This window comes from Carassius gibelio, chromosome B4 (genome assembly GCF_023724105.1).
Source record: "Carassius gibelio isolate Cgi1373 ecotype wild population from Czech Republic chromosome B4, carGib1.2-hapl.c, whole genome shotgun sequence".
Lineage (NCBI taxonomy): Eukaryota > Metazoa > Chordata > Actinopteri > Cypriniformes > Cyprinidae > Carassius > Carassius gibelio.
The window spans coordinates 12,984,153-13,001,783 of record NC_068399.1 but is presented as its reverse complement, the minus strand read 5'-3'; the positions used below and the strand labels follow the sequence as shown (position 1 = coordinate 13,001,783).

Genomic DNA, 17,631 nt, shown 5'->3' with positions numbered 1-17,631 from the left:
TTACATTCTTAGTGCATATCGCCAACTAATTGATGGATGTGCAATCATTTTTATTTTTATTTCCATTTAATCTTTAATCCTTGAGAATGTAAATTATATTGTTTGTTTTATGCTAATTATACATTTAGTCATATCAGATATGTATTTTGATTTAGAATTTAGACATTATAGAAAATATCACTCCATGTGTGAGATATTACATGTAATAAATAAAATATATAAATATATATAAGTTAAACATGACCTTGTCATTGTGTTTTATAATTTATGCATATATCTTAATACATAATTTATAGATAACTCTTATATATCCCAATAAAAGAAATAATCATATTAGAATAATATATTAACTTATTTATTACTTATATTAGCGCTTCCTCATTAACATATCATATATATATATATATATATATATATATATATATATATATATATATATATATATATATATATATATATATATATATATATATATATAAAATAGGCTATATTACATATTGTAATATTATATAATGTTCTGTCACGCCCACTGAAGGCTCGCTGAAGTGATCTAACCCTGGAACATAACCTGCTCTGGAGCAGGTTAAGTTTAGAGAGTGAGTTGCTATGACTACTAACATACCCTGAAAGTTACCTCCGTTTTTGGAACCGAAATTTGAGGTTATCCGCTTACTTACTCTTAAACATACCCGGGTATGTCACATAACCTGCTTTCTGGAATACCCCCCTGAAGAAAAGACCAACCACAACAGATACAAGACTTTTAGACCAATGAGATTTCAGTAAATTAAATAAATAATAATTATTATTTATTTATTCATTAATTAATTCAATTAAATAAATAAATGTGTGTATGAATCTTTTTCAAATAATACAATAAAAAAAACATAATAATAATTAATTTGCTCATAAAACCGACATTAATCACGTGATGTATTTCTGTGCAGCTGAGAAGGACAACGTAATGCGCAAGTTTGTTAAACATTTTTTTATTTTATTTTTTTTTATTTTGCATTACTCTGTTTAGTGTTTTTTACTAAACAGTATTTTAATGTTAACTAAAAGTAAGACTAAAACTATTAAAATTTAATTAATTGAAATAAGGCTTAAATGAAATCAAATATAAATATTAGATACTACAATGCTTACACTTCAAAATTGGACTTGAAAGTTAATTAAAATTAAGTATTACTAATTCCTAACACTCAAATAGAAAATAAGGCCCAATCGAAATAAAAAATAACTAACTAAAATTATAAAGCACATATTACTAAAAACAAATTACAATTAAAAATAAAATATACAAATAAAAGCATGTTTAGAGTATTAAAAAACAGTATAATAGCATATATATATTACTAAAAATAACACTTATTTTCAGACGGAAATCTCACTTCAGACTCAAATGAAATATGTAACACTTAATGGACATGTTCCATTAAGCCACACAATTTCATGATTCTTTTTAAGGCCAACAAAACCGATCGACCAAAAGGCTCTGTCCTTCATCAGAAGATTGAAAATGAGTATATGTACAGTATACTGTATATCTACACGCATCACTGCCCTTGACTGGGCATTGGAGCACAGAAGTACACACACACACACACACACAAAGGCAGAGATCACCAGAGAGGACTGACAGAAAGAATCAGCTGGGGACCTTTGTATGTATGTGTGTGTGTGTGTACAAAGCAAGCTGAGAGTGCTGGCATGTTTTATTTAGAGAGAAAAGAGAAGAGGAACAAGAAAAAAAAAATGAGTGAACTGAATTCCCTTTTACTGCCAAGGAGAATTTTGGCAGGATAAACTAAGGACTCACTCATCCCTGGCAACGTTGCAGTCCAGTCCATGGCCAAAACAACCCTGTTCCCAGTGTCACACACAAACACACACCTCAGTCACCAGTAAGTGATCATACACATTTAAACTCCCAACATGCCTGAAACATTCCCATCAGTCAACATTGATATTGGTCCTGGCTGGGAGGCTTAATGGTTCCGGGCCATTAACACAAAGGTTGCAAGTTCAATCCCAATTAAGTGTGACCTACGAACTGAAGTGTTAATGAGATCCCGGTTCTGATCAATCAAACCAATGTGTCTGAAAAAAAAAAATAATTCTGACCCCAGGGGTCTCAAAGGACTGTATCCAGAATTAATGTACCATATCTGCTAAACAGACATGTAGTCTAATGCTCTGATTTTTCGCACAAAAATACCAAGAGCGTTCTCAAAACTGTAAGCTTAAATCTGATTGGCTAGTTTTGAAAATGAAGACAGTGGTTGGTTGCTTCCTGTCTCAGTTGCCAAAATGAGCTTCAGTGTGGACCAGACTTCATGTTTATACAGCAATAAACACATTTTTTTTTTTCAAAAGCATGGTACTAAATGCATGAAACAATTGTGAAACATTTGATATAGGGGGAGTGTTCACATGCGTTTTGTGTACAGAGATTCGAGTTAATACCACATGAGCCTAAACACTCCACAGCTACTCTGACAGTAAATCTACATGAGCTCATAATGCTCCAGTAGTATTAAGTAACACTCCACTACATCAAGACTTGGAAGGCATCATACACTTGCGTAAGACCACTGAAAGATAAAAATAAGATTGAGAAATCTCATAGTTCTGACTGAAGAGCCATGAACAAATCTATTATAAAAAAATGTTTACACGCACTACTGAACTCACAGTAGTGAACCAATTTGGTATGTTGCTTTGTCATTATTATTATTATAATAAAGGAAACTGTACTGTTTGTACATATTAAATGCAATATATATTGTAATATATATATCAACAGTATTGATATATACTGATATTTGTGTTGTGGTGCTTTAGAATTGTAGGCAGGGGGTCACTAATAATTAAATTATTTTATTTGTTGGTCCGTATTGGCCTAAAAAACTTTATTTGACATCAAAAAAATAAATAAATTGCACACATCTGTGCTAAAGGATTTATTTATTTACTTACTTATTTTTGCAAATTTAAGAGTGGTGTCATTAATCAGATTATTTTAGCTGATTTTCCCGTGTTTAATGCGAATGGGGCACTTCACATTCTACTAAAACACACAGGTGACAACATGCGACTTCACTGATTTTGCATACCATTCTCCTTTTCCAGGTTTCTTCTAGAACATAGAGATCTCCAAAACCTTTCAAATGCTGCCTTCAAAACAACGCTAATACACTAATATGAGCCAGTCGGCCAATAAGATCCTGTTCATTCCTGTGTTGTCAGCAAAAGTGCTTTCTCCACTCTGCCAGCAACTCATTCCTTGGCTGTTGACAGCGGTTCGTGTTTAATCGTGTTGCAACGCTGGAAACTTTTGACAATCCCAGGCAGGGAGGTCAGAACAGCCATCCTCAAAGTGTTTTCCACATCCGTACGTGGCAGGACTGCTGACGTACGCTCTGAAAACCCATGCCTCACCTGAGACGGATAAGACAGGATAAAACCACGAGGCATACAACCGCCTCAAGAGCTCCGTGACCGTTCGCACTCGTGCTCAGACTCGCTGACAGATGGATGTGCATGCTTACAAACCCAGCGCTCATGTTTGGGTCTTTGCACATCTAACAGTAACAGAAAGATGCTTTTATATTTGATAATATATTAAAAAGTGTACCTGTGCTATATTTCTTTAAAATGAATTCCACTTCTGTTTCATGATTTTGTTACAGTTACAACTATAGTCGATAACAGTTGATACAGTTATTACTATAGTCTTCACGAATAACAAAAATAGATTTTTGTCTCAAGTCACTTTTTCTTGGTTAAATAAACATTCCTTAGACTAGGGCTGCATGATGTGTCATTTAATCATTGATATCGCGATGTACGAATCCACGATAGTCACATCGCTGGATGTGCGATGTAGGCTGTCGTAGCTGATCCAACTGTACGGGCCAGCTGCTCCCCGGCCCTTCACAAATGTGACTCGCAGGTTAATTGCACAGTTTAACCATCATAGAGTGAAAGTTTAGAATTTGCATGTTTTTAAGTCCTGTCAGTTTAACAGGGAGAGAGAGTGTGCGAGAGAGAGAGGGAGAGGGAGAGAGAGAGGGGGAGAGAGCACGCACGAGAGAGAGAGCGCAGTGCGAGGGAGATCGCGCGTGAGTGTGCAAGTGTGCGTAAGTGTGCTCACCTCATTTTTTTTGAAAGAAAAAATTAGATTAGATTTAATATCGCAATATATATCGCAGAAAAATAAAATATCGCAATGTAATTTTTTCACAATATAGTGCAGCCCTACCTTAGACCATCAGAAATAGTCAGCATTTACTCCCGACATTTAAACCGCTGAAGACGCAAGTGGATTATGTTTGTTTCTGAAGGGAATGCACCCCTCTGATCTACCTAAACACGTTTATATTCGCGAGAATCATTCGTGATCCAGCTTCACCTTATGTTTTTATGAATTATCTGAAAATCGCCTTTCCTAGCAATGTGCTAGTTAGCAAGTTCTGTGGCTAAATGTGGCAATCTCAACAATCAACAATCTCAGAAGACTGCTTTTTTACTCCATGGAGGAGAGAGGTGGGGTGAGCAGAGCTCATTAGCATTTAAAGGGACATGCACCAAAACGGGTTGTTGTGAACAGAGCTGTTTTTGACAAGGTAAAGAGGGTTTTGTTTTACAATACCATTGAGAAATTTTAACCAAAGTACTTTATATTATAGACTTTTCACAAAGACCCTAAAGAATCATATCAAATTGTGGAAAATTGACATCTAACAGTTATCTAATTTATTAAAGCCAGGCATGAATCTCATCAAGTTAGTGTTTTTAAGCATTTTACATTCATTCCAAAATAATATCTCAACAATTTGAGTTCAGCCATTCTTTTTAATAGTCAATTTTTAACGATTTTAGATTTTTTTTTTGATCATCAGTCATCAAAGCTCAGTAAATATTTTTTCACAGACACAACTCCCACAGAATCATGTTTTCAGGCCATTTCGAGTCTTATTTTGACATTACAAAGTGCTTATATCTAAGTGTGTGGGTTGTTTACTTACTTTTTTAAAAGTAGTCTTCCCATTAACGCCATTATGTTGTTCATTCAGTCTGATTTGCAGAACATGCACAAACACAAGAGGCGGGATTTGTTGCATGAACCAATCAAAGCCGAACATAACCAGCCATATCCAAACATATTGCGATGAAGGCATTGCCTCCTCTCAGGTGACTTCCCTCCATTCATTCTCAATGACCCCCCCCCACCAAACTCAAGGCACACTTTACAGACTCTGTTAAAACTCAATGGGCTCAGGGGAGGTGAGAGACATGCCAACTCCTGCTGAAACTTTACCTGCTGGTGGTGTGGTTGGACAATGTTTCAATGATTTATACACTGTTAATGTCATTTTGTAACATTTGCATTGTTTTATATTTGAATTTTTTTTTTTTTACTTATTCAATATTTTGAGGACGCACTCACTTGCCTCCTTGGATGAAATGCCCCTGCCCCGAAACTATTTTTGCTTTTCAGTTTAAACTCAGCAGTTCCCAGTGATTTTTTTCTTTTCTTTTTTTTTCTGAAAAGCAAGTAGTCTTTCACAACTGACTGTCAATTCAATCCGGAAACTGCCGCTTTCCATGATCCAATCAATTCCTGAAGGACAAAACGAACCGCCCTAAGCATTCTCTATCTCGCTTCACTTGGAAATGTGTCGCATTTTGGAAGTATGACAGGTTGCGGATCCCGTTTTGTTGTTGACTGTAAACGAAAACGTCTTGAATGCCAATTATTCCCAGATTCAGTTTTTGATCTGTTATACGAGACAGGCCGTCCAAAGCCCTAAAGTTATGGACTTAATCCCATGAACACACATATCTTTTAGAATACATTTCAATACATTAGCAAAGCACGTCTGCATTTGGCCTTAGAGGACACATACACACTTGTATCATTCTGCGGCTGTGCTACGTGTCCAGGGACTGAAAAGGATGCACTCACAAACACATCCATTCATCTTGTGAGCGTGTAGGCGTGCGTATGCGTGTGTGTGTGACGGACTTCAAAGGCAGACAGGAATACATCTTTACTAAAGAACCCCAGCTGCTCAGGGCCATTTAGCCCTGGACCGCTCTCGCATCACTCAATCAACAAGGGACAGTCTGTTTCTATGTGTGTGCGCGTGTGCGAACCATGCTAAATTGCAGCTCGGCTCTGGTAAACAATTCCTGCTCTTCACCTCTGGGTGCATTTATATTCTATGCCTTCGTTCTGTCCTCGCACACACATGCATGGGGCAGGCGATCTGTGAGGCCGTCTGTTCGGAAGCACCTCCCCACTGATGCTCAGGCTATGGCGGCCAGGCAGGGACGCACACGGGGCACAGGACGCAACATCCCATGCTGAATCGGAACATCGGGCTTGTGATCGTCGATTAAAACATTGTAATAAACTGGTACATTTCCACACTGAAAAAAAAGGTTGGATTTGGGTTGACTGAATATCACACTGGCCCCTTAAACCTACAAGTCTTAAACCAGGAAGCACTAATGTCAGTGACCAAGGGTGCAGAATATTGTCCTCACTGCGTGAAGCTAGTAAAACAACAACTCAAGATGCAAATCTAGATTGCTTCCATTATAATTCAGTTGTCTGCACTGCTGTGGTGCAGCATGGTGTGATGGACAGTGCAGCACGCAAAAGCAAAGCTACTACATCCACTTACAAAATGCAATTAAAGCATAGATTTTCATTTATTTCAGTCATTCATTTCAGTAATTCAACTCAAATTGTCAACTTGTGTATTAAATTAATTCAGTACAAGTCTTTGGTTCTATTAATTGTGATGATTCCGGCTCACATGTAACAAAAAAACACCAATTCAACAAATTAGAATACTTCCAAAAGACCAAAGACCAAAAAAAAAAAAAAAACATTTTTAGTGAAATGTTGGCTTTCTGGAAAGTATGCTAATTTACTGTACATGAACACAATACTTGGTTTGGGATCCTTTTGCTTTAATTACTGCCTCAATTAGGCGTGACATGGAGGTGATCAGTTTGTGGTACTACTGAGGTGGTTTCTTTGACAGTGGCCTTCAGCTCTTCTGCATTTTTTTGGTCTCTTGATTCTCATTTTCCTCTTGACAATACTCCATAGATTCTCTCTGGGGTTCAGGTCTGGTGCACTTGCTGGCCAGTCAAGCACACCAACACCATTGTCATTTAACCAACTTTTGGTGCTTTTGGGCAGGTCTTCAAAAATTGGTCAGCAGAAGGAAGCATGAAGTTCTCTAAAATTTCTTGGTAAACTGGTGCAGTGACTTGATTTTCAAAAAACTCAATGGACCAACAGCAGATGATGACATTGCACCCCAAATCACCACAGAATGTGGAAACTTAACACTGGACTTCAAGCAACTTGGGATATAAGCTTCTCCAACTTTCCTCCAGACTCTAGGATCTTGGTTTCTAAATGAAATAAAAAAAACTTGCTCTCATCTGAAAATAGGAGTTTGCAGATTATGTATTAAACTAGTCGGTTGCATCAGTGGAAAGTCACGAAAACTACAATAAGTGTGTGCGAACAATCTCAGGTTATCTAATACTGAGTGTTTTATTTGCTTTAGGACACTTCAAATTGAGTCCTGTTAACTGGCACAATTTTCTTAATATAACCGGCCCATTAATCGGTAATTTCAAAAGGTGGAAAAAAAGGAAAACCAAATCCTTTTTTAGAGAAAATTAGTTCTAATTGGCGGATGCCAAAGGGAAAGACAGTGCCAGAGGGACACACGGAAGTTAACGCTCACCTTGTGACTTACTCGGTAGAGAAATCTTTCAGTACTGTCTAATTTAACAGCCGTGCGCAGACGACCTTTTACTAAATGAAAATGGGTTAGAGTGAAGCTGAAGGCTAGCGGCAGCCATTACGACCCCACGACTGTGTCAGAGGCCTTGATGAAGCCGGACCTGAGAGAGGCACTCCAACTGCAGCTAACTGAACTGCAGGAGCACTCATCACCCCGTCTGAAAGCCAATCACACACCTCGGCTCTGCCAGAGATACCCGTCGCAATGCCCGTGTGTGCGAGAGAGAGAGTACAGGACTTGAGTAATGCTCTCCCACTCAGCCCTGACTCATCCTACATAAGACTGAGAGGATGGGCGGCACTGTGAAAGTGTACATGCCATCTTCCCGTCTGAGTGTTAACAACTCTTCAGAACCGAGGTTAACGCCTACGCTTTAGTGCTATTCTGAAACCTAGGGAGCTACCTTGCTGTCTACCGCCTACATAGGAGGCATCGGAGCCTCATAAATGACTGATTTGAAACATTACTGCATTCATGTTGAAAGGATCATATCTATGATATGAGCGAACATGAATGCCATCACAATGTCGTAATTATGAGTCTGAAACTCTTAAATGGATACTCCATTTGGAGTACTCCAACCCAAAATGAAAATTTTGTCATTAATCACTTACCCCCATGTTGTTCCAAACCCGTAAAAGCTTTGTTCATCTTGGGAACACAATTTAAGATATTTTGGATGAAAACCAGGAGGTTTGTGACTGCCCCATAGACTGCCAAGTAAATAACAGTGTCAAGGTCCATAAAAGTATGAAAGACAACGTCAGAATCAGTGGTTCAACCGTAACGTCATAAAGCGACGAGGACTATTCTGACGATGTCTTTCAAACTTTTCTGGACCTTGACAGTGTAATTTACTTGGCAGTTAATGGGACAGTCACAAGCCTCCCAGTTTTCATATAAAATATCTAAAATTTTACTGCATGTATTTAATGAACTGTCTGATGTATTAAGCTAAAGCTAAACCAAAAGCCAACCAAAAAATGCACCTATACACTATACTACACAACATGCTCTAAAGCAGCACATTTGCAATACAATTCGTAAAGTCAATTAACACAGCAGGTTTTTGAATTCTAATGGTTTCTATTGTTTTTACATGCTAATATTGTTACGCTTTTCTTTTGCAGCTTATTGCGCAAATATTTCTCAAGACCTAGCTTTTTTCATTTCACTGCCTTACGTTTCATGTATTAAACTTCACAATGCGCTTTATGAACATTCTGTATGAATTTTTTTGCATTTCTGTTGTACTAAAGTTTGTTTCGTAAATGAAAAAAAAAAATCATAAATAAATAAATAAGAAACTAACCAACACAATAATTTCTGACCAAAACCACATGAAGATAATAATTAGAATATATAAGTAGAAACTTTACAGAAGGACAAAAAGGCAGCAACGAAGTGCGTGAACAGCTTGGGAGACTACATTTTGTTTGATGTTGGCGTGTTGCTAAGCTAATATTGCGATACCATAAAGATATAAACATTGCAAATACTAGGCCAAACTGTCAGTTTTTATTTCAATTAAAAGTTTGAAAGAAATCTGGAAGATTTGTCATATTTTGGGGAATTTGGTCTGCCATCTTTAGCAATAGTTTTAACAGAGCCTGCTGCAATGCATTCTAGCAATGCCTAAACAGGTTTTTTAAAATTGATTTTGAGAAATGGAGAAATAGAAAGATTTGGATGTAGGAGGCAAGTCAGAAACAGGCAGACATGAAATTAAGACACAAAACAGGAAGTCCGAAGACTCAAGCAAACACATCGCACATGTGAGCAGGTTCACATGACACAACACAACACCCTGCTGCTGCGATGGCATCTGTGATGTATTAAGACACGAAACGCACACTACCTTTGCTCTGTGGTGGGTTCTGACTACGATCTCGCAGTATGTTGATCTGGTAGACGGCTCCGTACGGCTCAAAAAGCTCTTTTAACTCTTTCTCGGCCCAGGAGCGAGGGATCTGACCCACAAACATCTTAATGGCGTCCGGATCTGGCTGGTCCAAGTGTTCAAGGGCGCCGTTCATCTTCCCAGCTGTACCGTTACTGCAGATAAACAGAAAGAAAGCATTAGGAAGTGTCAAGAGTGTATGTCATTGTCTGAAAACACTGAAAGATGGAAAGTGAGAGGGGTTGGTCTCTGAGCTCGCAGCGAGAGCAAATTTGGGCCGGACAGATCGACAACTGCTCCTCATTAAAGCAGGAAGACATGGAGACACAAACCCTGATTAAAATCACAACAGTGTTATTACACTCAGCGTGTGTGCTGTGTCATGTGTCTGTTGATAGTCCTGAGCAGGTACAATTCAGACTCTGTTCCAGATTCAATAACCTCTATTAACTTACAAAATAAGTTTTATTTGCTCCTCAGTTTGTACAAACAAAGAAAATGCGTGTTTACACGTTAAATTAAAAATAGGATGCTACGGGGCAAATGTTGCAAATAATCATGATTAAGATTAAAAAGTGACAGTGGACCACAAAATCATAAGTCATAAGTCTCACAAGCTGAATAAATAAGCCTTCCATTGATGTATGGTTTGTTAGGATCGTACAATATTTGGTCGAGATACAACTATTTGAATATCTGGAATCTGAAAAAATTGAAATAATGAGAAAACTGCCATTAAAGTTGTTCAAATTAAGTCCTTAGCAATGCATGTTACTAATCAAAAATTACGTTTTGATATATGTACAGTAGGAAATGTACAAAATATCTCAATGGAATGTGATCTTTACTTAAAATCGTACCGATTTTTGGCTATTGCTACAAATACAACCGTGCTGCTTATGACTGGTTTTGTATTCCAAGTTTTGGTTTTGGTTTTGACTTAAGGCCAGGACACACCAAGCCGACTTCAAAGAACTATTGAGGACAAAAGCTGACGGTGTTATTTCCTGCACTGGAACACACCACACAGACTACAGCCGATGACAAACTAACACGTGCGTTCTGCGCATGCCGAGAGGAACAAGCTGTTCATGTTAGCAGCTATTAATAGTATATATTCATCATTCAAAAGGAGAAACTGTAACAAAGTTATACGAGATAAATGCAGGTATACGAAATGTAACCAAAACAGCGCTTGTTTACTATTTTGAATATCAGTAATTTTAATAACTTCATTAATTTTAAGCAGCTTATGTTGTTATGAAAAACATTCGGGTATTACAATGATTGGGAAAGATCACGTAACATTTAAAAAGCCTTTTGACTGTAACGCCTTCGTTCGCATGCTTGTTTTCATCACTTTCGCTTTAATTCTCGGACACTGACTTGTTCGCTAAACTGAACATCCAATCAGAGCTCTCACTCGTCGATGGACACAATGTCCCCGACGCCGATTCAACATGCTAAATTGGACAAACTGTCGGCGATGTAAGCCCGACGAGAGCCGACGAGTGGAACAGACCAAACAAACTAGCCTGACCATCGTTTGCCGTCAGCCCAATGATGGCAAATGGCCGATCGCCGCCTTGGTGTGTCCCATGCTTTACATACTGTAAAGTATTATTTGTGTTACCATGAGATTATTGTGATGAAATTACTTCTGTCAAGTAATGCCATGACAATGTAAAGCGTAATTCGCTCTGTTATAGAAGTGTTTAACAACCAGAAGGTTTATTTGTTATTCTTTAGAACAACTTTATCTATGGACATGAAATACATTAATTAAAATAAATTTATTTATCAAGTGCTTTAACATTTCTGCTTTAAAACCACCCAGTACATTTGCCCCATAGACTTCCATTGTTAGTGGTTTACTGCAAACACAATTTCATCAATGCTTGCTTCAACATGTATTGAACGCAGAATTTCAGACACAAATGAAACCAATTGTGACATAATAAAAACAGCTGAGCTGAGTCGGGGTGCGAGATGGATCCGTGTGACCCCTAGACGCCCATGTTGCTGGTTCAACAAGATCATGAGGAATTTCAGGCGCTTGTTTCTGTTCCAGATGAAAGCACTCAGAGAGAGTGAGAGAGAGAGAGTTATCAACCCTCACACTCACATTTCCTTTTTATACCAGCTTACAAACAACAAATCATGTGAACAAGCCTGAACAAACTCAAAAATCTTTGAGTGTCAATTTCATTTTAGTTTGGTTTTGTTGATTGAAGGCCAACCTGCATACTGCCCTTCGACAGATGTGAAAAAAATAAAAAAATAAATGCTTCTACCATCAGCGAAGAAGCATAACCATTCCTCATGAGACTAATTATCACACTAAGCATTCTCTGAGTAAGTCTTCGCCGCCTGTTTCAAGATTAAAACATGCATCACTCAAAGGACATTTTGAAATGAATTAAGCACTATTCTCTATACAAAATATATAAATATATATTTGTTGTGTTTTATTGTTGTTTTTGTTATTATTATTTAATAAAAACAACCCAACTTCAGCTTAATTTTTATTAATTGGAATTCAGGACAAAAAAAAAAAAACATGATTTTTGAACTGTGTGTGTATATATGTATATCTAATCAGTGTACTTTAATTATGACAATCAAAAGAAAGAAAGACAGAAAGACAGAAAGAAATAAAATATCTATGAATGAATATGAATGAATCTCTTTTCAAACTGACAAAAGACATTTAAAAAAATAAATTAAATTCATAAATAAATGTCAATTAAATATGTAAAAAAAAGTATAATATTATACATTATACTTTTAATGTACTCAATATAAACAATATTTGTATAGCTTACAAAAGTGTAGAATATGGAGACTATAACAATTAGTCAGCACACAAATAGACTGAATCTATCATGAGGCCTGTATATAGATTATTTTGGAATTGTTCCATATGGATGGTTTACACACACACACATGCACGCGCACACACACACACACACACGCACATATACATAAACACAATGCACTACACATTCACAGATTAGATATGGAAAAAAGCCATAAAGAACTAACTCACTCGGCCATTCATAAAGCCTCATTTCTCTTTAAGCCGATAAAGTGATTTGTCATTCTATTCGAAAGAACAAGGCCTAGAGTTAAAGAGCAGCAACCAATAAAAAGAAAAGGTCGGAGGTAAAGAGAAGAGACACAGACCTCTGGACTCGATTCATCCATCTCTTGCAGAAGGACCCTATTCTCTCCGCGCCCAAGTCTTTGAGCGATTTAAAGGACATTTCTGCCTGCGCCGCGGGAAAGCCACCCTCTCAGGACGCCACGCCAACCGCTGCTCAGCTACCCCCACCCCAATAAATTCCCCTGCCAGTTACCACAGTGATAAGGGTGCCCCTCGCCGCCGATCAAAAAGCAATAATGGCGAAAAAAGCAAACATGACACAGACATAGAGGCCGAGAGCCAGAAACTGACTCTGATACAGAGAGAGGGATGGGGCTGCGAGTGTCAGGGTGTTGTGCGTGTGTGCGTGCGCTTGTGTGTGTCACAATTACTAATTGTTTCACTCGACAAGGCCCGACTGCAGGAATACAAAGGCACAAGTCACAGGAAGCCTGTAACAGTGTGCTGGAAGACACTCGCACACACTGGGCTGGGGTTGGAAATCAAGAACCGGTTCTGGAACGGTTTCCTTTTTAAAAAAGAAAAAATACTGGAATCGAATTCATTTGGTTTCATTCTCGGATGTATCCATTTTTCAAGAATTAAATGCTTTTAGCAAGCGGGGATGCGATGAATTGATCAAAAGTGATAGTAAATTAACATCCACAACGAAGGGACTTGTTTATAATATATATATATAAAAGTAGACTAAATGGTATAATACAATAGGATCATCTAGTGCTAAAAGGAATCCTTAAGGAACCAGACTCATTATGTGGAATCACAATTGTTAAATTCTTTTAAAAACTCTGCAAAGGCCTAAGGAGTGGAGCCATTGACAGTTTAAATACATTGTCCTTTATTTGGACCATCTATCTTTCACTTTTCTTCTGTGCTGACAAGGTAGAAAGAGAAAGAGCCAGACACAACTTGAAAATAAAAGTCTTTGTGTGCGTGTGTGTGTGTGTGTGTTTGTGTGTTTGTCTGTCTGAATGTAAGTCCTGAGGCTCAGATTAAGTTGTCAAGTGGATCCACTCCTGCCATAGCATTCTCTCTCTCTCTTTCTTTCTTTCTATCTATCCACTTCCCTCTCAATTTGAGTCAATTGTCTGCCTTAATGGCTTAACTAGACCTTCCATCAGCCTGGGCTGCTCTTAAGGTGTGTGTATGGAGTGGGGGGGATGGGGGGCGGTTGCTGATGTAAGGAACTCTGATAGTCCACAGGCTCACACACACACACACACACACACACACTTACTCACTCGCTCGTGTACTTACAAACAAGTGCAATAACACAGCAAGCCAGCAAGACAATCATTTGTGCTTCTAAAGATAGGCTGGATGGTAATATAAACATAACTGCAATATAACAAATGATGATTGGAGATACAGTAATGGCTGGACTGAGGTTATTTCATGCCTGAGCAGCGTCCATAAGAGATTACACAAACTCAGAGCACTTACGATGTTTTAAAATCTGGTAGAGTTAAATATATATTTGATACATAAATATGAATAGATATTTTATATTTGTGGTTAAGGGGTACTGCTATAATTAGAATAACTAATATAACCTTTATGCATATACTGTTATATACACATTTTTATAATATATTTATATTTATTTATAAAATTATTGGTAAATATTAGGCATTTTATATTTTTATTGTATGTGTGTGTGTGTACAGTATATCTAATATGTAGTGTGTATATATGTATATAAAATCTGTTGTTACATTTTTTATTTTATTTTATATTTGAATCTTTTATGATGTGTGATATACATGCATGCATACATATACACACACTTTTTCCACAATACAATTTTTACATATTGTATCATATGATAATTGTGTATATTTTACACAAAATGATGTATATAATACCTTGAGTATATGTATATATTTGTGTTTTTCAATGATTAAAATACTACATGTCAAGTTGGTTAAAGTATATGGACCTACACATCTACAGTAACAGAAATATAATACAGTTATACAGTATGCAAAACACACACAAACACACAAGGACTCAAGGAGTGAAAAAAAGAGGGAAAAAAAGCAAGTATACTGTGAAAATGAGACTAATTTGGATACAAAATCCCTCTTCTAGCCATTCCATACACATCAGTTGACAGGCAGCTGGGGGAGAAGTCGCAAACCTGTAATTTCCTCGGTTTAAATAAAGAGCACAGCTGACAAGTGTGTGTACGTAAGCAGGAGAGAGTGAGAAAGAGTAGGAAAAAGTGATTTTTATTTATTTTTCCAATCATCACTCGAAGTTAACACTGCCTGCCTGACAGCTGTGCTGTCGTATCTCTCTCTTGCTGGCGACAGGTGATGCTTTAATTCCACTCATCAGTTAAGCTTTATGATCCTAATTAATCTCATTGGTCATAAAAACAAGGCGTTCTGCTCCGAGCGCTGAAAAATACTCAATCCATTCACACTTAATAGGGAAGATTTATCTCTGTTTCTCCATGGCTCATCTACTGCTTTATATCTCTGTTTTTCTTTCATCGTGTCATAATTCAGGGCTTGCCAGTCACGTTTATGATGGGCAAACCATCCGTTCACTGACCCTGTATGTTGAATGTCCCATTCACTGTCAGATTTGTAGTAGAAGCATGTATTTATGACTGAGGCTGTTCATTTTGCAATTTGGTTTTAGGATATAATGCCTTTGTCCCAGAACCTAGTGAGCTGCCACAGGAAGGACATACAAATGATCAAATCATACATTTTTTGATCATCATAAGCAAATACGCAAGTTTAAATCTTACCTATGTTTGTAGACGTACAAATATTCATATTGACTCCTTTTTGGGGTTTACAGGTACATCTGAATGCTCAGACTTCATATTTTGAACATGCCGTCATAGTCTGTTCGAACATTCAAAACAACCTTTTTTTGCCATCGTATTCGCATAAGAACGTTTAAACCATTTGCATTTTTGGCGACGCAGGCATGTACAGATGTTCAAACCGTACATGCTTTTTAGGCACTTTAATAATAATAATATTTTCTAGCTATCGTAGGCGTTTGAACATTTAAACTGTATGATTTTTGGGCAACAAAGGAGCGTACGAACATTCAGAAAGTACAGATGTTAGACATTTTGTTATGTGAATGTTAAAATCGTACATGTTTGTTAGCAATCACAGGCTGTACAAACATTTAAACTTTCACGTCAAAGGCATGTATGAATGTATAAGCCTCACATATTTTGGGCAACATAGGTATTTTACGTAACTTTATTTTCATTATTACGCAGTATTAGTATGTTCAGACTGCTTTCAAACCCGTCAATCTTCAAACTCGCTTATGAATTCCAGAAAGGCTGTAGGCAGCTCATAGGATCTGAAACAGCCAATGATGAGCATTTGTCCTTGCATATGTCCTGACAATGATAGGTACACTTAACTACACACAGGCACACAAATCTCATACGTCAAGGTCAGACACACAGTGCGACTCCAGGAAGATATTTCCTGTCATCACGCTCGTAAACTATGAGGGACATGTCAAACTCGTACTATATTTAGAAGAAAATCACCTAGGACAAATTCTTTTTTTTTTTCTTTTTTTTTTTGTAAACATCACATACATCACAAGTCAGTTGACAACAAAGCAAATCTACAAAAAAAAAAAAAGAGAATAATTTTTCAAGGTCTGAGCGGAGATATTTCCAACCAGTCAAAAACACACACAGACGAAAAAAAAAGAAAAAACAAAAAAAACATGCCAGCTTAACTGCGAAGAATGACAGGCATCGGCGAGTGTGCGCGAGAGCATGTGTGAGATGTACAAAACTGTTCTGTTAATCACTCCACTTGTTAAAAGTGTGAAGGGGAGGTGGGTGCTATAGAAGTTTCCATGGTAACTCTTGAAACGCGAGGCACCGATGTGATAAATGTCACACTTGCTAATGAAGCACCGAGCTGGAGAGATGCCGTCTTTCGCCGCTAACGAGTAGATGCGCGCACACACACACAAGCCATAAAAACAATAATAACAGCCTTGTTTTATCGAGACACATCTTTAACTCACGCCATAAAACGACATTACTTCAATTTAAAACAACAAGCCCACCAGAGCACTTACAGATACAAACACACACACACACATATGCATTATTTCTTAATGGACAAGATTAAGTAAAAAAAAAAAATAATAATAACACTGGGCACTGAACATTGCTGTTAAATCTTAAAAATGACAAGAAATCGACCTTATTTGCTTTTTTGATAAATGTCCCTCGTCTTGTTTTGCACATTTTGTCATTGCCTAATATTTTGAAGAACAAAAGTTTTTGGGCTATTTCTCCTCCTCTAAAACTCTCTTAAATTTTCTCTTGATGCAGCTAAGGGCAGTGAAAAAAATAATATAATATCATAGCCTAACAATCATGAGCCAATCAAATTTGTGATGCATAACATCTAGCCAAGTCCTATATTATTATCATTATAGCCACACTTTATTGTAAGGTACCTTCTTGCTATTAACAAACCATTAAATGTGACTTTTGCCTCAATAAACTAATTTGCTGCTTATTAATAAGTAAGATAGTTGTTAAGTTTAGGTAGGATTAGGGATGTAGAATCATACAGAATATGTGCTTTAGAAGTACTAATAAATAGCATATATGTTGCAAATATAATGCTTGTTAATGACAAGCATGATAACAAACAACTAGTTAATAATGAGAATTGGTCCGTATACTAAAGTGTTTTGTCATTTAT

General features: G+C 37.1%; 1 protein-coding gene across 29 annotated transcripts in view; it reads right to left on the bottom strand.

The window, feature by feature from the left end:
* celf2 (cugbp, Elav-like family member 2) overlaps nucleotides 1–17,631 on the bottom strand; it is a 143,504-nt gene that overhangs the window by 43,902 nt on the left and 81,971 nt on the right. For 28 of the 29 annotated variants that reach the window (XM_052554744.1, XM_052554752.1, XM_052554765.1 and 25 more), the window contains one exon: nucleotides 9,703–9,899. In XM_052554744.1, coding sequence (XP_052410704.1) covers nucleotides 9,703–9,899 — 197 coding nt within the window. Of the gene's footprint in view, nucleotides 1–9,702; nucleotides 9,900–12,930; nucleotides 13,047–17,631 lie in introns of those variants that run through there. The other variant, XM_052554746.1, reaches the window with a different exon arrangement.